Source organism: Topomyia yanbarensis, chromosome 3, assembly GCF_030247195.1.
Source record: "Topomyia yanbarensis strain Yona2022 chromosome 3, ASM3024719v1, whole genome shotgun sequence".
In the NCBI taxonomy this organism is placed as follows: Eukaryota; Metazoa; Arthropoda; class Insecta; order Diptera; family Culicidae; genus Topomyia; species Topomyia yanbarensis.
In genome coordinates this window covers 412,266,572-412,287,505 of record NC_080672.1, presented here as the reverse complement: position 1 = coordinate 412,287,505, position 20,934 = coordinate 412,266,572, and the positions used below count along the sequence as shown (strand labels likewise).

General features: G+C 39.3%; 1 protein-coding gene across 14 annotated transcripts in view; it reads left to right on the top strand.

Annotated features, from left to right (window-relative positions):
• The window catches only part of LOC131693510 (RNA binding protein fox-1 homolog 2), an 803,264-nt gene that overhangs the window by 721,698 nt on the left and 60,632 nt on the right, over positions 1–20,934 (top strand). For all 14 annotated transcript variants that reach the window (XM_058981382.1, XM_058981380.1, XM_058981390.1 and 11 more), the window contains one exon: positions 17,386–17,452. In XM_058981382.1, coding sequence (XP_058837365.1) covers positions 17,386–17,452 — 67 coding nt within the window. The remainder of the gene's footprint in view (positions 1–17,385; positions 17,453–20,934) is intronic.

Below are 20,934 nucleotides of genomic sequence, written 5' to 3'. Positions count from 1 at the left end.
TGAGAAATGAATATAGTTTATTAAAATAGATGATATTTCCTATGATGAAAAACAAAATTTTATGCACATATGACCAACAAACTGCCACGTGTCGGACTAGGAATGACGATTAAGGGGACCTTCTCCTGGATTTGGCGGAAAATCAAGCAATATTTGAGATTTTTTTGTGGAAAAACGAAAAGACATACGAACTGCTTTTGATCTTTTATTCGATAATTATTCTAAAATTCAATATGGCGGCTTCAAAATGTCCTCTGTGCGCGAAACATCGTCCTACTTTGTCAAGGGCAGGGCCCCTCGGAGTTAACTGAAATGAGAAATGAATATAGTTTATTAAAATAGATGATATTTCCTATGATGAAAAACAAAATTTTATAGATGTTAATAAAAAAGTGAAATTTGTCTCTTTTTGCTGTAATCTCACTTAAAAATCATAAATAATTAATTTTTCATACTAATGTTAGGTATAAGACAGAAAAGTATATACTTCCTAACATTTTTTGAATAAAGGAAATCAGGTCAATAGAACACGTTAGCAGAAAACATGGCTCCGAGAAAAACGCCATTTTGAATTTTCGAAAAAAAAAAATATTAATTTATCTAATTATTGATAAATAACGAATAAATGATCAAAAGCAGAAGTTCGCATGTTTTTTCATTTTTTCACAAAAAATTCTCAAATATTGCTTTGATTTTCCTCCGAATCCAGGAGATGGTTTCCTTGAATCAACAAAGACTACGTCCAGTATTTCTGTAGCAACAATCAGCATCGCCAAACGAAATACTGACCACCAGAAGAAATGCTTCATAACCGTAGTCAGTAAAACGAAGAAGCATAACAAAACAATCGATCGTGATCCTCCAGACACGTTACCGTGCTATTTTATTCATGAGTTTACCATCGGTTTTTTTCTGTCAGATCAGTTCATGATTTCAGGATTTTAGTCGTGAGTTTCGTTACTTTCTTCTTACGTTATCGTGATATTTTAATCAGAAGTACAGTTATTCATATTCATGATTTCGGGATCTTAGTCGCGATTTTAGGATGTTCATGATTTCAGGGTCTTAGTTACGATTTTCGATATTTCCGTCACGAGTTATGTGATTTACATTCATGATTTCAGGATCCTACTCACGATTTTCGTAATTTCTGTTGACGTCATCGTGATATTTTATTCTAGAGCTTACCTCAGAATTTCGTACGTGGAATAATGTGACTCATGTTCATGATATCAAGGGCCCCATTCTCACAGTCACGTCATCTAGTGACTAGAAGGAAATTTTCTTCTAGTCACTAATGTCGTTTTTGCTTGAAGCGAAACTGAGTCAGTTTCTAACCCCAACTGCTGTCAAAATGTATGAACTGACAGCGGTTGGGGTTAGAACCTGACTCAGTTTCGGGTTCAAGCGAAAACGCCATAAGTGACGTGACTGTGAGAATAGGGCCCCAGCAGTTTTCATAATTTCTATTCGCCTTATCGCAATCTGTTAATTTTTGGTTATTACCGGTTTCACTCGGAGTAACGTGAGTTTGTGCACTGCATCGTAAACGCGTGACTGATTCGCGGTATCTTGTTCTGTCAACTTTATCACGAACACGATTTGTGGTGCCCAGCGCAGTTTTCGTTTTCTGACCAGACATTGCACTGAACCTTATCAAATGAAAAACAATGTTCAAGGTCGTGAACTAGTTCACGAATGAACGAATATTTCATGATTTAGTTCACAAAACCGTTTCATGAGTACGAATGGTCAGTTGTGATTATTATACTAGCAGTCTTGAACATTGTGGTTTTGTGAAATATTTCTCGGACACGCATGGTCAGTCGAGACTATTATACTAGAAATCATGAACCAGCTCACAAATACATGAATAATATTTCATTATTTTGTAATCTATTTCCTTTGATTTTATGAATAATGTTCATAAAGTTGTGAGCTAGTTCACGAAAAATCGATTTAGTAATGACATGGCGGAAATCGTGATAAAAGTTTACAAATAAAAAAAATCCGTGAATAAAAGTGTTATTCGGGCGTTACTGAAGGGAAATTGAACAACACAAAAAAAACATGATTTTTGTTCATGGTCCTGTTTTCGTAACGTGAAACGTGATTGTTCCAGAATTTATGGCACTTTATTCACGATTTTGGAAACATTTTTCCGTGCACTCATCGAGGCCAGAAACTACGTCATTATCAGGAGGTTCTTAGAGATTTGTAACGAAATGCTAGGATCGGGTAGTGGGATGTGGAAGGTCGCTCATAAAATGCTACGTCATTTATGGATGTAGCCTTAAAGAAATCGCTTGATTGTAAATATCATTATCGAAAGATGTCTGCTCGTGATTTTAATTGGCCTGTAGACGGTCCTTCGATATTTTCGGCCATTATTCGACGACTACCATAAAATTGATATTAATGAATCACTTACCTAGTGAGTACTAAGGCATCGTATTTGCCTAAACTGTTGAATGACTCCTGGAGCATTTAATTGAACCATCTTCTTTCCAGCCAATCATCGAAAGGTTTCTTACCCTATGCGAAAAAAGCATCCAACGCTCACGATACAACTGCCCTGCACACTGCCACACGGACCAACGTTCATACTAACAGCAATCGCAATTCGATCATCCTTTCCGGACGAGATGGAAAATGTCCATTTATCTTCATTTCATCACACCTCTGCCTGCTGATAGACCACCCGGCTCCTACGCTGAAAAAATATAACGGTAGCTATGGAAAATTGTTCAAAACGTTACCGGGAAAATTGCGTCCTAGTTTACTTCTCCGCCCACATGCGCACACCACCACACCGGCCACCAACCAACCAACCAACCACATTAGCGCTATATGAAAGTGCGAACGTGAAAGATCACAAGCTCCTCATATTTATGTTTACCATCATACGCACAGTCCTGTGGATGTGACCCGGGGCCAGGTCGGACTCTATATCACCGGATCCGGATCCGGATTCGGATTCGGACGTAGGGGAAGGAAACGAGGAAAAGGAAACGATGGCCTGCGAAAATTTAATTGCAATGGCACTGACACAGAGTCGTCGTCCGTCGGGTCGGGGTGACGGGTCAGATTTGTTCTCGGACCCGAACAAATCACCACGGGGCACCACCATATCGTATCAAATGATGGAAATGGATTATGGAGGTGAATGCTGAAGAATGCTGTTTGCACAGTGCTGCTAGGCGTTCAGTCGAGCGAGGGTAACCGGCAGTAGGATAACGATTCGGGTCCCTCCACGTTTGTTGGCATTTTCATATATAAATAATAATGCCAACAGCATCGTGGGGGAGCTGTTTGCGTACATACGAGCCCGGATTGGGTACGAGCGCTGTGACCGGTCCCCTGTCGGGCTAAAAGGATCAGGGCTTGTAAGTGTATGTAACGAGTGTTTACCTGCTCTGATTGAATGTTCAATTGGGCGATTGGACTTGATATTTTGCGATTTGCTCCCCTAGATGTGGATATGATTGACAGTGCTTTTTATCGTCAATGGGCTCAACTTGTTCCTATTTCTGATAGGGGTATTTGATCAATTAACGAGATTCAGTTATCGATGCCAACTATTTAAGATTGATGCGATGCTGGTTTTAGTAATGACTGATGTCAAGAGTCAACGAAATAGACCCCTAGTAGTGATTGAATCGTAAAGCTTTAACATTAATATTGTTAGTTAAAGCTATTTAGCATACTTTTTTGCGAAACAACAAATGTAACATTCAAACACACTACGCTTGTGGCGTATTTTTCGCTTTGTTGTGTGTAATTTTTGAAACCACAGGCATGGGTTCATGTGGATTGTTCCAAAACTTTAAGCTGAACTTGTTGGTTGTACATTTTTATTTAACCTTAAATACAGAGAACAGACAACAATGTTCGAACAAATAAATTTAGAGAACTTGTGTAAACATTTGAACGAATATTCGTTAAAACGCTAGCACCTCCATACCAGTATATCCCAACTAGAGGTATGTTTATGTTGACCGTAGTGAAATCTCTATCCCAATTAGTTTTGAATATGCCGCTCACAAAACGTTAGAGATGGACGTCTATTTTTCCTGCTGCTCAGTTGTTCGCACTACCTGGCGCCATAAAGTCCCCTGCCACTGATTCCTATCATACCAGGCGGAAGCTGAAAAAAATGATAAAAAATTCCAATAATATCTTTTCCTGCTGAATCTGAACCTTGTTTGATGTAATAATGATACCGATATGTCATGCCGCATGCGGCAGAGGGAAAATCGAATCAACAACATACTTCACAATCACACTACCAGCAGGGGTGTCTGGATGAGAATTGCATCGCGCAGCATCGTAATCTGAATTGTACGGGGTAGGAGAGGAAAGATACCGGATACGACACGGATTTGATTGACGACGAGACGGTGTGAAAAATTTATTGATCTCGTTTCTTGCCCCCGTCGTACTACTACTGCTATGCTACACCCCTTCGATTCGGGGAATCGATTGAGGGAAAATTTTTCCCAACTCGCGCCATCGATCGCCCCAGCCGTCACGAGCACCGGAAAGTTATTGACTACCTGCAGGCGTTCAATTTCACGTGCTTGTAGCTTTCCAAATGTCAGCCGAAGAAGAATCTGAACAACGAGAAATATGTGCTATTTCACTGTTATTACTTTTTATTGGTTCAGCCGGCGGGAAATTCCGTGCTGAGTTGAATTGTGTGAAAATGATATCGACTATGGGAGCATCAAATTTTCATGGTAATGGATCGTCATTTTTCACATTTACTGTTAAGTACTATCATTACTTTCTCTGACGCAGTTCTTCGATTGTCTGCTGGGAGAAATTTTTATGAATATACGTCAAATCAGTTGAAGACAGTTAGAGAAGTCTATTCGCGTATCGGTTTTAAAACTTCTTTTCTTTTAGATTCATATTTGTCCCATATTCTCTGGTATTCTCTAACTACATGGGACTGACTTACGACTATACGCAGTTTATTACATATTTGGTTATTGTCGTAATGAATAAAAACCTCTGCACTTGTTAAAACGTCTTGAAAGCACGAATCGTTTACGTTACCATCGCATAAGCTAGAATAGACTGCTGTTTCTCAGCGGTTTTTGCTCGCGCATCGCAAAAATCCGAGCTACTCCCGCTCCAAGTTGACGAAATTGTTGAATGTGGCCAAATCAACAGTCACTAACGAAATACAAGTGTTCGAAAAACGTTTGTCGACAGCCAGCAAATCGACAGTCGGAGATCGCAAAAAGACGAAAAGAGCGGCAAGCCTTTTCAAGCAAAACCCCAACCTCTCCGTCCAAAATGTTGCAAGTAAGCTGGGAGTATCGTCTACAACCGAGCATCGATCTTGAAAACTGAAGCCGGACTGTCGACTTTAAACAGCTTCCTGAACAGGAATATTATACGTCGACTGTAACAGGACTGGCAGATATTTTTAAACACATAAAGCTGTCGAAGGTCGCAATGCAATATCTCGTGTGGCAGGTTTATCTGTCCCTGGGACTTGAAGAGCGCCGTAGCCCCGGAACCATCAATCAGTAAATTTATTTTCAGGAGTACCCAGAAAAACATCTGCTATCTTTTCTCAAGCGATACAATTGTTCCGTTCCGTTTTGGTCGGATTTGGATCTTACCCTTTCAGAAAGAAGGTCAAGGAGTGTTATCCCGATCAGAAAAGCATAACAAAACAATAACACTATTATAACTATGGTTGATATTTATAACAACTGAAGTTATATTTAGATAACGGAACTGAAAGTGGATTGCGGACAGTTTTCTTTACTATCAATATTATAACATAATCTATTATGAGACCATCAATTTATGAATTGATCGATGACTATATCTAATACAGTTCTCTCACAGAGGACGTATATACTTTTGGAAAAAAAATATATCTCATTTAGTTTTACCTTTGATAAAATCATATCAAATTTTGTTACAATTTTGTTATTGGCGAGGTTTTTTGTTTTATTTTTTGTTATTTTAACAACTAGCCAGCTGAATTTATAACAGATTTTTGAAATGAATAACTCCAGGTCTTATAAATCAGTTATGCACTTCTGATCGGGATGCCATTAGACCAACAATTTTTTTGAACATTTTTCGGAACACTACTAAATCAAGTGGTAATTATCTCTACAAACCATATGCCAAATATGAGCTTTTTACTGTAGATCTAGTGCACTCACAAGAGTTTAGAAATTTCTATGATTAAATATATGGAAAATCGGAAATAAAGAATCAAAATTCAATAAAAACTCACACAGTTATTCTGCGTACCGCAAAACTTCAGGTTGTGTAGCTTTTTTAATAACAACTTTGCTGAAAGTTTCATAATGATTGGAGGTTAAGTTATTTAACTTCGAAGATCAAAATATTTTTTTAAAATGTCCTTTTCTAAGCATGTGCGAGATAGAGGGACAGTGTATAACATTATATTAGAATATTAAGCAGCAGTCTTCTGCAATATTAATCCTTCCATCTCCAGCCACACATCTGAGGATTTTGGGATACATAGGATGATGCTGGCATTTTTTTACTGAATTTATTGTTATCATTGCCGATATTTCATATATTTGTACATAAAACCTTAATTTTTTAGTGAGTTAACCAGGACCATACGAACAAGTTTGTATTTGGAATAGAGCTTCCGGAGCCATTCGATTGAGTGGTGTTCCGAAAAAAAGTCAATTTTTGTGCCGGTCTAGTGCCCATGGACACGAACCCTAACAATCAAAGTTAAGAAAAGTATTGGATAATCGTCAAGCGGAACATTAAAAAGACGCGAACAACACGCGTCAGCAAGATGCAGTTCAAGGTATACTGGCGTTCTGCGGCGAAGAAAGTGTCCAAGGATGATGTGCAAAATTTGATCCTTAGTGGAGAAAAATTTACGCGCAAAATATTTTTTCTCCACTAAAGAAAAAATTGTTTAAAACTATCTTTGCACGTGAAGAGCACAAAACCTATATAATTAGCGTTTCGACTTCGTTTTATCGGAATCTGACACTAACTTAGTGACAGAACCAAGCTAGCGCTGGATTGACGCTAGCTTGAAAAAACGAAAACACTATTTGTGTCTGAGCAAACCCCTGGTTCAGCGTGATGCCCCGCAAGAAAAGGAATTCTGATTAAGCTAGTGAAAATTAATGAAATTTTTGATGGGAGGATTTAAACGAACGGTCCGGCAATTCACATTCGCTAAACAGGAAGATTGAGAATTTTTTTTCTTATTTCTGTAAGAATTGAATTTGTCAGAGAAACATGATTTGGTTTTTTAATAAAAATTTTGACTGATTTACACTCATTCTTGTTCGAACACACTTTATTCAGTTCCACCATACCCGAAATGTCGTATTGAAAGGATTATACAATTATGGCTTAACAGAACAATTTTATTCCCGCAATAACATGAAAAACTTTGTTGAGTGTGACAATGTCCGGATGAAAATCCCCGCGTATTGCGAAGATAACGCAATCGAAGTACGACAGCATGATCTGTGTCCATATACACACACACACGATAACACTGGTAAATTGGGTGGAAGCATTCTATTAACACACATTAAATAATTTTTAAAATTATTTATTTGTTGTAAAGATTTAGATGACACACGGCTCCGTTAATCTCACGCATGGAGCCGTCTAAAATAAACGAATTCAAAAAACTTGCATAGCCATTGAACGGATACCAAACTACCGAATCAGTCTCGAGGTAACGACATACTTAAGATTTCCAACAGTGTAGGTCGGGAAAAACGATTAGCAATCTTCGTGATGAGCCCCAATTATTCGAGTTAGTTTCAATTATGATTGCTGTATTGTCCAAATAGTTTTTTTAGATGAGAATCGAGTGAATCACCGTAGTCTGTAATGTGATCTACTCTACGTATCACAATGTTATCGAACTGGATTTTTTTGCCTCGAATCTACATATAATGTGTTTTGTTTTTGACTCATGCAGAACCAGTCGAAGTTGCTTTCAGTTTGATGTATGCTATCATCGTCGTCTCACAGATGCATCAACGTTGTTGGCGAAACCAAAACGTTGAACGGACTCGTAAACCGTTCTACTGCGTGTCAATCCATGCTCTTTCAGTCTGTTTCTAACTACCGAAGACAACAGCTATTCAATCTCAGTCTGCCCGGGTTTAAGTTTTTCTAAAGGTTTTGAAAATAAAAGAAACCGTTAAGATTATTCTTGCCATTGTGAGCGAATCCCAGAAGCAAAAATTGAAGCTGCCACCAAATACGGTAGCCATTGATTAGAGATCGCTTCGTATAAAACCGAATATTCGAGATGTGGAACATTTAGAGCTTAGGCTTACGGAAGTCGCCTTTATTCAGTTCCATCACATCAAGCACACAGTGTAAAAGTTTAGCAAAACTTCTCTGGTAATAAGATTAATTTTGGATAACAATCTAGAACACGTGATTGAGTGATACAGTATTAGAATCAAGATCCTTGTATATATGGATGATGTCAAACAAGATTGAAAAACAACCGAAAACAACTTACCGTAATACTTTCCAAATATTCATTGGTAAAGGTAAAGGCATAGAACTGATCATTAACAAGCACAAAAATAAATCAAGTGGAAGCGTGCTGTCCATCAATTTTTGAGTGTTAGCAGGGCTTGTACTTGTTTTTGATTCCAGACATGAACAAAACAATAGTTAAACCTACGTTTTTATTTTCCACGAATGTTACACTTTTGATAATTCGTCAAATTAAATTGAAACCACTACCTCCAAGTTTTCGAATATACCTCACTTTTATTGGTGCGTGTAAATTAATCTTGTGCCTTCGCTAGTTTTTTAATTATCATTTTGTTGCACAATACACATAACCATCTCCACATGTGCATCTTGAATCAACAATTCCAAAGTGCCAGCCAAGGTGAGTAAATAAAAGGCTGAAGACAAACCGGTTACTTCTCTAAGCCCCAAGACGTGCAATAGTAGCTTTGGTCGGCATACCACCCAGGCCAGTATGCTGAAGTTTTGTAGTTCTTTCGCAAGGCTACAAATGCGGACGTGAATCACGTGAACAAAATTGTGGAAACTGTTGCTAAAGTGCATCTGAGTCAGCATCAGCAACGAACCGCGCCAGCCAACCAGCATGCGTTCATTGTCCTCGGTGATTCTGGATGCAACGAGAAGTCCTGGCATAGTACAAAACAACACAACTAGGGTGATGAGCTTATTTTCCCCATACTAAGCAAGGTGCCTCACTAATTCGGTAATTTCTTGCCTTACAATCAATGGAATGCGTAAAAATTGACATCAACCGCTTTGCTTGGTTGTTAAAAACCAATATAATAACACAAATGCGTTGAAAACAGTAAAATTCTCGTGTTTGAGCACAATGAAAACTCGAATCGCGTGCCCCTATTGTTGCGCTACCATTTGACTCAATGCGTTGAACAAAGATGGCAAACACTGCTCTAACCAACGGCTTTAAATGGGTAGGATGATAATAAAAACATGGCGCAAATAGGCTCTTCACCCTATATACTCGGTGGTCTCGAAACGAGCAAGTTTTGCAGAATGTGTTCACTTATCTCTGCTGTTGTTGTTGCAGAAACAGTAGCACGGACACGGGTGCTAGCGGTAGGAGAAAAAAAGCCGACTCACGTGTTCATAGGAACACCATAAATCACGTAAATATTTTAAAAAGCATTATAGTTTTTTTTCCCTCTCACTTCCGCCTATTTCCGACCGACCGCTGTGGGGGCCCGGCCCCCAGGACCAAGCAAAAACTGTTTTCCCACTACTCCACTTGCATTGTGGAGAATATATTTACTTTTTCATTTTTTGTCGGTTATTTCCGTATGAAAGGAAATGGGAAAGTTTCCTGTCCACCGTCAGTAGAGCGCTGCGTCCGGCACTACAGGAATGATAAATTTTCTTTTCCCACACAATTCCGGGAGCCACCAAAAGTGTCTATTGTTGCGATGTCCTGCTTGTCGTGTTGGGTTTGCTTCATATATGGGTAATTTGTAAGGTTTTCGGTGTCGCGAGAAAAAATGAAACATCTTTCAAACTGCCAATTTGTGTGATCGAATTATGCTTCGATTGGTTCAATTGGGATATCCGACTCCCCCAGTTGGAACATTTTCGAACATGGTTGCTCTGACAAGGCAGTTTGCACGGTGTGGATAGATGATTTAGGATGTTTTTCTCTGTGTAAGAGAACAGTGAATGTGTAAATAAAGCAATACTGTCTTGTGGCGATAAGAGAACAACGGACATGTCTTGTTTCGAGACAACTAAACCAGTTGGTTTTTTTGGTTCCTTTCGAATCGTCAATTTTACACGACTTGCGGCTAGGGTTGTCTCAGGCGAGACGTTGACCCAAATATTTTTACTGACCTCGGGGTAGACACTTCAAAGTATATTTTGTAACATTTCCTTTACTACTTATTACCTTATTAGTTAAATAGTACGTCTAATACTTAAATACTTGTACCTGGTACAAATACATTTCTTCTATTCTTTCTATAGAAATTGACTTCCGCGGCTAACCGCTAAAAATCCAAAAGCACCAGCAACTCTTGCTGTGGAGGATAAACCAAAAAAATATTGCTCTCCACAGCTAACAGCTAAAGAAAATGGATCCATTACAGGATAATGGCATTGCTTGACAAGCACACGGCTGTGGCTTCCGGGAATTCTTGTGGTAGAAAAGAATCGCGATTTTTCCAGTCGTAAGGTATAACTCAGTTGTTGTTGGCGTTCGGAAAACATCAGTTTGGTGAAATAAAAAAAAGTTGACCTTTTCAAACTGTTTTGACCTACTTTACCTACTCGAATGCATAACTACAACTTCAGCAAGTAGCTGAATATTTTTGCCAATCGTTGCAATATTTTTTTTCATTTTTACGTGCAAAAATCGAAATAATTGGTAGAAGCATCTACATCTACATAGATCACCTTGGAACGAAGGTAAACTATGGTAAATTCAGTACAAAAAGTTTACATCATCCATTCCGTCTCACTTGGACGGAGAAATCGACGTGTAACTCGGAGGCCCGGAGATCGCTCCTAAAAACCGGAGTCTCCGGGTCGAACCGGAGAGGTGGCAATCGTACTTTCAGCTCAAGCTTGATGAAGTCAAAAAATTCATATTCAAGATCGGTTTGTTATATTAGGAAGAGAAAGTTAAGTCAAAAGCACAAACCGACGTGCGTTTCGACTTCAACTCATTGGTATGTGGCTGAATAGATATGTCTTTACAAGCAAACCACTGATCACGAGTGAATTCCCGGAAGCACATAAATTCTGATTGTTGTTATAATTCTTTATGTTCTCATCAGTAATCATCACTTCTTTGCTGACGAGACTTCACTAGTTGAAAAAAGAAATTTATCTTCATTTATGTTTTCATGTTTAGGTGTCTTCCGTAAAGTTTCGTCAGATAATATAACATAATTTTTTTCTAAAGGTTACGATTCGGAATGTAGCGAAAAAGCGAAAGTTTTAATATGTTTAGTGCAACGGGTTGGACTACACATACCACCGAACCGGAGCGACAAATCGAACATGGTTTTAGCGTCTATCTGAGTGTCAAAGTTGAATCCGCCAGATACTAATGTGACAAATTTGAAACTCATCGCGACCTATTTGATATGCCCAAATGTTTTTTGTTTGCTGATTTGAGAGGTAAATATAAAAGTGAGCGAATTTTTAAAGAAAGTAAACTTATACGTTCTCGAGATGGGTAAAATGTGTAACTGCATAATACAGCAAGAATAGCGGAATATGGCCAATAAAAATAAGCTAGTAGCTTTGTCCAGTCGGTTCCACTTTTTTCTATACCAATAGTACAGGTAAAATACTGGAACTGGCATAATTTTGTCAAGAAAAACTAAATAACACCAGAGCGAAAAAAGTGTTAAAATCATGCTTTCATTGATAAGGAGCCATTTTGGCAACTTTCGAAACCCCCTTTCTTCCTCTTGGACACAAATTTCGAATTTCCCCCTTGTAAACTACGTATTATTTGCCAAGATCCATCCCCTATCGACAGAATAAACAATCTACCTCTTTGTAAGATTTTCTTAAATACATTTCTTAGAAATTTGTTGAGTATGGCTTCCATCAACATTTATATTAGGGTCGTAAAATTATGTATAAAAACCGCCCATTTGAGGGAGAAAACATTCTGTAATAAATTTGCCAGGATTTTTTTTTATTTTATTGTATTTGATAAGTTTTTTTCAATTCACTGCCCCACAGTTGCTGCAATTGATTCTGATGAGTTATTGCCTTGATTTTTCGAAACAATAAAATTTAATTCTGCTACCAAACCAAGAACACTAGCTAAGAAGTTGAATTTCAGTCTATCTACACTAGAGTTTTTTCTGGCGAAAGTAGCGTATCGAATACAATCAATTACTACTGCTTTGTTACTTATTCACTGCACAAATAATGCAGTATCGTTCTTCTGACTGCGCATTGAAAACAGAAAACTACAGAAATGCCTCTACTGCAAGAATTACCATTGCGACTGAGGTACATCGATTTGCACCGCACTGTAACTTATAGTTACTTAAAGGAATAATATCGAATTAATTTATACATTAATATTTAACATCAAAATGAGTACTGGCGAGACTTAGGCCACATACTTATTATGTTGGCACACATCGAATAATGGGAACAAACCCGGATATCGCTCATGGGAGAATTTATGGTAGTTATTAATACAAAAATTTAAAAAAAGGTCTTTGTAAATGATTGTAAATAGTTAAACTATCCAGTTGCACCATTAACGTTTTTGAGATGGTCTAGACCTAGCATCGTATTGAACCTACTCACTGCCCCTGGGCACCATTGAAGCAAGGGACCCGTATAACACACATTTAAAGATAAATTCTATGAAAATGACAATGCGTTACCTCACAGAGTAGACTTTTCGTGTTTCAATTAATGGTTTCTAAAATTAGAATCGAACCGGTAACCACACAATCGATTTCAACTGTATGACCTGACATGTAGACGCGATAGTTTTTCATAATGTAATGTCATTTATTCGCTTTATTCAAGAGATCACAATTCGGAGCTAATCTGGGCGAGCTTTTGAGATATTTGTGACGGCTGAATATTTCTGCGTAAGTTCTTTCGAAATCTTTAGAATGCTTACCGGATTATCTTTGAACCGAAAGAAGATCAGATTGTCCTAGTTCAATATGTATGATTTTGAACGGGAAGTCGGAGTCTTTGATGACGATTCTTTTTCGCCATCCATATCACTCGCTGGGCCTTTAGAAGGAGAATTCATTTATTCGTAGTCCTAGAGCCCGGTGCAAAGCGAAAACTTGAAGCAAACGAATGGAGAGACAGCAAGTACAAATGAAAGACGATTCAGGGGCTAGTGAAGCAAAAATGGTCACTTATCTAAACTCGATATATGGCTGAAAACTAACGATAGGCAGCTAGCGCAAACAATGTGTAAAAATCTATATCTGCAACAGATCATAAAAACGTCCTTGTTTCAATCGCATGAGCCACAGGATGGGTAGGTAATGACTGAGATATAACCGGAATGTCGTGACAACACTCGGACTGGTAACTCAAATCTAATGATATGCAACGTACTCAAAGATTTGTGTTCCACTCTTCAGTAACTGACACCAACTTGCTGTCAGACGATACATCCAAACCAATGCCAAATTGGCATCAATTAGGCATTAAATCCAAATAGTTCACAGAACATGTGTGAACGCCAAATCCCACTTTTTAAGTTAGGTTTTGTAGTTTTAAGCGCAAATTGGTATATTCAATTTTTTTTTCCTTTAAGAAAAAATAAAGACTGCATACAAGAAATATAGCATAGTGATGAACTCTTAAGTGATTGTACTCATTCCTCGTACATTTTGATAGTAAACGGATTAGCGGCTCGAGCGGACAGACGAGGTAGGTAGCTGGCTGGTGGTGCGATTGTGTCAGAGCGCTCGAGGATTTCCTTAGTAGGGGAAACCGAGGAGAGTTGAAACAGAGGAGAGTTCAAACAGCGCCCTTTGCTAGCGAAACCACGCCGTTAGAAATATGGCCGAAGTACTTTTGTTGTACATCTTTCCTATGTGTTTAACAAAAGTATTTTTGCGAAATTTCTAACGTTATGGTTTTGCTAGAAATGGGCTTTGTTTGAACTCTCCGAAATTATGTTTCGTGTAAATATCGGCAGATTGCGGAAGCATGTAGAACGCGATGGCAGCGCAGTAGGAACGTTTGTCTGTTTCCCGGAAGGTGCGATCATGACATCGGACGTGATTATGGCCAACAAACTCTGTGCTGTACAGCTTGAAAGGTTTCAGAGCTGGATCGTAAAGCAATCCTTCTGGACTATGAAACGTGTGTTTGTTTTTGCGTTTACTCGTTCATCAGGCAGGGAATCTGCAGTTGTAGCCGGAAGACCGATTTTCATTGCAACTAAAAAGAGTTTGAAATTGGCGTTCATTTTCCGAAAGTTTTTTTTTATAGCATATGTCTGTTTATACAAGGGAAATTTTCAAATTCTGCAACCAACCATAACGGTTAGATTCTAAGTATGAAACAAAGGTAAAAAAATATTTTGCGAAAATAACTGAAACAAATCGTTACTTCGAAGAAGTCCACGCACCTTTTTGTGGATGTCGTTCTTCATCCGACGCACATTTTCTTCAGTCACGGTCTTGACCCGCTGATTCCGCCAATCCGTCAGCCGACCAATGTCGCAGGAGACTGTGCTCTTCATCTTCAGTTTCTGCTTCATTATCGCCAAATACTTTGCTATTGGATAGGACTGGGGACAATTTGGTTTATTCTTCTCTTTTTTAATGAACTGGACTCCATTGTCGTATCATTGTCGTCGCTATAATGGAAGTTGGCTTGGATTAAGTCTGTCAAAAACATAACGAACCATTACGAAACTTAATGAAGAGTAACATCCGTTTGTTGGGGAACTTCCTTTATGTCCGAAATCATAGCATTATCAGTCACAAAAACGCTGGTTTCCTTACCACAGAAACATATCCCTTGCCAAATCATATTTTTTTTCGCAAACTTATCCGTGAAAAATTTGAGCCACGGATCTCTCATGAAATCGGTTATCGCATAGGTTTTATCGTCAATCAAAACACATTCCATCGAGTTTCGTCAGCACCTGGTCGAACATCTTGCGGACCTGGAATCTGGCCATTGTTTGTGGCTTCATATGTGTTGTTGACTTGTTCGATAATATTTGTAACCTTTTCGGATTCACTATTAGCATTCTTTTTTGGCATAATAATATGAATGACTTTCAACCGCAACTGACGGTATACGGTTCCATTCCGAAGTTTGCACTTTGCTACGTACATACTTTTAAAAAAAATTACAAAATTTCATCAAGATCGGCACACAACAACTAATGTTATAGTTATTAATAACCTCTAAACCACTCATACGCGAAAGTTGATTAAAGTTGAATATGTGTTCTAGTTGCATTTAGTCAACTGAGTTCACAAGAACCTTTTATTTATTCAAAAGAATGCAATCGTTACTAGTATTTTTAGGAAAATTTGATCCAAGTTTTTCCTATTTCTTTTGTAGTGACTACGACTTACCTTTCAATATAGATGCTCCTCTTAAACAAGTAAGGAAGAAACAGAAGGGAAAGTTTTTGAACGTTAGTAACATTCATTGTACTGAATCAAAATACTTTAGATTTGCAATAATCACTTGGAAGAATATCCATTATTGGTATTGTATTAAATTTCGAAGTATTTATGACTTCTATGAATAACGCAAAAGCTTTCTAAAATGACGCGGATAACCTGAAATTTGATAGTCCATTTCAGGAAGAGCCATCAATATGAAGCACTTAAAAGACCTGATCGAATATTGGGAAGTTATATTAGTCCCGCATGCATTTTTGTGCTAAGGGCTTCATTCAGCGTTCGCTAATCGAATGAGAAGCATGTAGAAGCTCAGACAGACGGTGCGATAAGCAGACGGTAATCAAAATTTGCGTAACCCATACATTGTTGTCGTTAACTAGCCTAATTCTAATGACACTCCCCCCCTTTAGGACAGCTCCCTTGGTGGGGGCTAATCCGGCCAACCGCACGCTACGGGCCTGAGTAGAGCTGTCACCTTTCAGCTCCAAGGTGTAAAATGTGTACATCTACTGATTAAATAAATGCATGTTTCTTCCATAAAATCGCTGCCGACCAGTAGTGGAAGATGGATTGTATACACACACCAAGTATTTTCATTTTCATAACTGTTTTGTTATTCTACTGTTTCTTAGGAATGAAATGAAGATATTGATATCAATTGAAGCACATACATTTGATTCTTGGCGGAGTAATTAATGGAATAGTGCGATTACTTTAATAATAAGATGGATAAGGGACCGTTCATAAATTACGTAACGCAAAAATTTCCCAAAATTGACTCCCCCTCCTCCATGTAACAAATTGTCACAAATTTTTCCATCCCCCTCCTCTATTACGTAACAAATTCCTTGAATTTTTTTTTTCTTCGGTGAAAAAATGTTACGTAACGATCTAGCTTACTCCCCCTCCCCACTATGTCACAACATGTCACAACTTGTCGTACCCCCTCCCCCCTAAAAGCGTTACGTAATTTATGAATGGTCCCTAAGTGCTCATCTACCCTATTAGGTTTTACACCAACCGACATAACCCCACAAAATGAGCCGGGTGAACTTCGTTTGACAATTCTCGGTCGTTTGTTTACACGGGAGTTACGTGAGTTCGAATGTAACAGATGAGCACCCGTTGCACTCGAACTCACGCAACTGATGAAGTAAACAAACCACCGAGAATTGTCAAACATTAACTTCATTCATGTATCATCATGTCATTCATTCGTGTCGTCATGTTATGAATTGAAATATTTCCACAAACATACCGAATAATAACTCATCATAACATATTGCAACTGATTTTCCTGTCCGCTGACGGCACCTCACTCAAATCACACCCATAAATCGCCGTTGACACCAATATGTGCCATCAAATCAATAAACCAAAACAATCGATTAATCACTTCAACACCTAAAACACACAGATTCCCACGTGTTGCGGAGAAAACACCGTCACCCGGTTCCATAACCTATCGGTGATGTATTGTAAGGTATGCAGTTCAATATACATATACACCGTTCATATCCGCAGAGCAGCAACTTCAAACGTCGCGGGGTAATCAAATCGAAAACATTCCAGCCACACCACACACACACACACCGTGTGCTACCATTTGGTGCTGCCACGCGCCCAGCATAAATAAATCAACCCCACTAACGATGTCGTTTCTTTTTTTTTGCATTTCTTTTTTTCCCCGTCATCAAACTTACGGAATATTTCCTGCTTGTCTTCCGTGGAACAGTGTGTACTTTGATCCATACCTGGCAGCCGCAGCAGCAGCAACCGCCGACCAAAACTATCGTCTACAGGTGAGTGATTGCTTTTACTTCTGTAATATGTTGTTAAGATATACGTGGGTGTGGGTGTTCATGTTGATGAAATGTTCGACATGGAAATTTACCTTCCTTTCGAAGAAGGACCGTTTAGCGATAACGAGCTTTAAGGACAATGACCAACAAGTTGAGTAGCTATCAACAGCGGCTCATTTGATTTATTCGATATTGATGGAAACGCAAGGTAGTTTATGTACTGAAAAGTACTGTGCGACTCCATAAATCAAACCATCTGATAATTTCAAGTTAAACATTTTGAGCTTTCGGCGATAATCATTTAAATGATAAAAGGATGAGCTATTCATGAATAATACATCCAACGTGATAAAGATCTATAATAGCGACCTATTTGTACACCAATTTCCATTCTGAATGCGCCCCACTCACTCAATAACATTAATGGGGCAATCATTCTGTATAACAAGCACCTTAACGATATGCAGATGAATAGCTTGTGCTTCACTTACAGTCTCGTAAATACTGTACACATTCCAACTCCACCGGGGAAGGCAGAGCCGACCCGCAACGACCCGATGCTAGCAAAGGATTATCAAATTGTCAACACCATCTGCGGCGCTACTAGGTACCGGTACCGGCCCATTAAATGATCCTTTAACTTTATAGCTTTATGTTCAGGTGTCGACTCGACAAGGCAAAACAACAACCCCACGCCTCGCCCTCGAAAAATCGAACGACACAATCCGAACTGTAGTTGAACCTGTGACGTGTGATGACGGGTGGTTAATCAAATAAAACGTTGGGGCTACCGCATTTACATCCACCTCCTCGGGGGTGGTTTTGTGGGGACTAGTTGACATGAGTTATGAATTACGATTCGTGGTTTATTTGTTCGAATGAAAGGGTTAATAATGACTGTGATTTTCCGTTTTGTTAAATAAATTGCTCGTTCATCGAAAACATTCATTTGCACCCTAACCAAACCTCAAAATGTATTCCGCTATGTTTTTGTTGGTTTCCTAACTAGCAAAAAACAACGGCAGCAGACCTGTCAAATAAGGTTATACCGATTTTATTTGTGCCAAAAACAACAAAACTATGCAGGCGCAAACGAATGAAACGTTGTCCACCTTTTGCCAATATTTGCAGTTTTTGATTGTTATTGTTTTCTCTTTCTCTTCTCTATACTGACTGTGTGTGTTTGTGTGCTACCGACACCCACCGCCCATTTTGAGCATATTATTTAGTTATTCGCGTAGTGTCCTTTCAAATTCTGCTGGTTGACGCAATTCAGGACGGAACACGAATAACAGGACCTGCAGGATGCCGCTTTGAGCGGATTTCGTTGAACAATGTCCCGCAGCAGCGCACGTAACAGGGGACGACTGGCAGGGAGTTGAATCTGATGGGTTGTGCAGCAGGTTTTTTACCCACCGCTGCGCTAGTGATTTGCATGGTTTGATTGTTAGTTTTTTTTTCGTGCAGATGTTTTTTCGAGTTTCTCGTCTAGGCAAAAGCAGGAAAAACGTGGTATTTATTTTGCGGTATTTGCCGATGTGCAGTTTGCCGAAGCTACCGGTTTAAGAATGAATGCGATTTTGCACTGCGGGGGATGTTTTTAGGTCGAACAGTTGTGTTGAGATATGTTAATATTTTTGCCGCTTCGTTTTCATTAGAATTAGCAATATTTGAATTGAAAACCTCAAGGAACACTGGTGTGCCATAATTTCAATCAGAATATTAATTGATTTCATGATTTCGTCTAGCGCAGCTCATTTAATAATGGCTAAATTCATCATTCGTTTTCGAGCTCTCCATCGAGACAGAGGTTGTTTTTTCTAGTCCGTAGTGCTGTGTGAGGCGATAAAGAATAGTTTTAATCCGCATTCAAGGTTATTTTGCCAGTTCGGTTCGGTCCTCAGTCTTTTGTTCGCGTGTGAGGATTAAACAATAGCCAGCTGTATAAGCTGGATCGGTTCGTCGTTGGACACCAGTTTAAAGCTAAGTGGTTTTTGTCTTTTGTAACACATTTATTGCTTTCTTCCGTCTGCGCGGGCGCTGACCCCGTGCGTTGACGTTTTCTATGGTTCCCTCTCCGGATGGTCAAATGGAAGTTGAATCGGGTTCAACTTCTAAGGCTCCCCCCCGGCCCAAATGCTATCCAGAACTCTCAACTGGTCCATTTGTGGTCTTCTTTCGGCCCAAGACTAAATCACTGAATCTTCTTCAGATTTCTAGAGACCTGACGGAACGGTTCTCGGCTGTGACCGAAATTTCAAAGGTCCGCTCGGACAAGATAAGGGTGTTGCTAGCCAACTCAAAGCAGGCAAACGATATTGCTTGCTGTGAGCACTTTACGCGGGATTATAACGTGTATATTCCGGCTGTAAGAGTACAATCCGAAGGCGTCGTAACCGATGAGAGTTTGACGTGCGAGGATCTGCTGAAGTACGGGGTTGGCCGATTCAGAGACCGCTTACTTCAGCCAGTTAAAATACTTGAGTGCAAACGTTTGCACTCAGTAGTAGTTGCGGGGGATGGTTCAAAAACGTACCCCCAATCAAACTCTTATCGGTTGACCTTCGCTGGTACCGCTTTGCCAAATTACATCCTCTTGCACAAGGTTCGTCTGCCTGTGCGTCTGTTTGTGCCGCGGGTCATGAATTGCACAAAGTGTAAACAATTGGGTCACACAGCCACCCATTGTAGCAATAAGGCCCGCTGTGGAAAATGCGGGGAGAATCATCTAGATGATTCGTGCAGTAAGAAAGCCGAAAAGTGTCCTTACTGTGCGGAGAGTCTGCATGATATCTCGGCATGTCCCGCGTACAAACTACGCGGGGATAAACTGAAACGTTCCCTTGCGGGACGATCCAAACATTCTTTCGCAGAAATGTTAAAGAATGCTACGCCACCATCCTCAGCAAACATCTATACTCACTTGCCTCCTGACGAGGGCGAGGCTGGTAACCCACAAGAGGGAACATCTACTAGGGTGCCTAGAATTTATAGGAAGAGGAGGAACACTTCCTCTCGTAAAGTTCCTTGTAAAGGCCAGAAGGTGTCCCTTGAGGGGGCTCCGAAAGTCACATCTATTGGAAGTGTTGCAACCAAACCGAAGCAATTAGCTCCTGGTCTCGGAGGATTAAGCTCAGAGAAGGAGTTCCCAGCACTTCCAGGAACATCAAAAATCCCAAGTGTTCCTTTGTTTCAGTTCGAGAGTAATCACAGCACTGGAATTATAAAACTCTCGGACATAGTGGACTGGATAATAAAAACTTTCAATATTACTGATCCTATTAAAAGTCTTATGTTAGCTTTTCTCCCTACAGTGAGAACATTTTTGAAGCAGTTGACTGCTAAATGGCCCCTCCTCTCAGCGATTGTATCCTTCGATGGCTAACTCATCGAACGAGGTCACGGATTTGATCACTGTTCTACAGTGGAATTGCAGAAGTATCATCCCGAAAATCGATTCCTTCAAAATTTTAATAAATAAT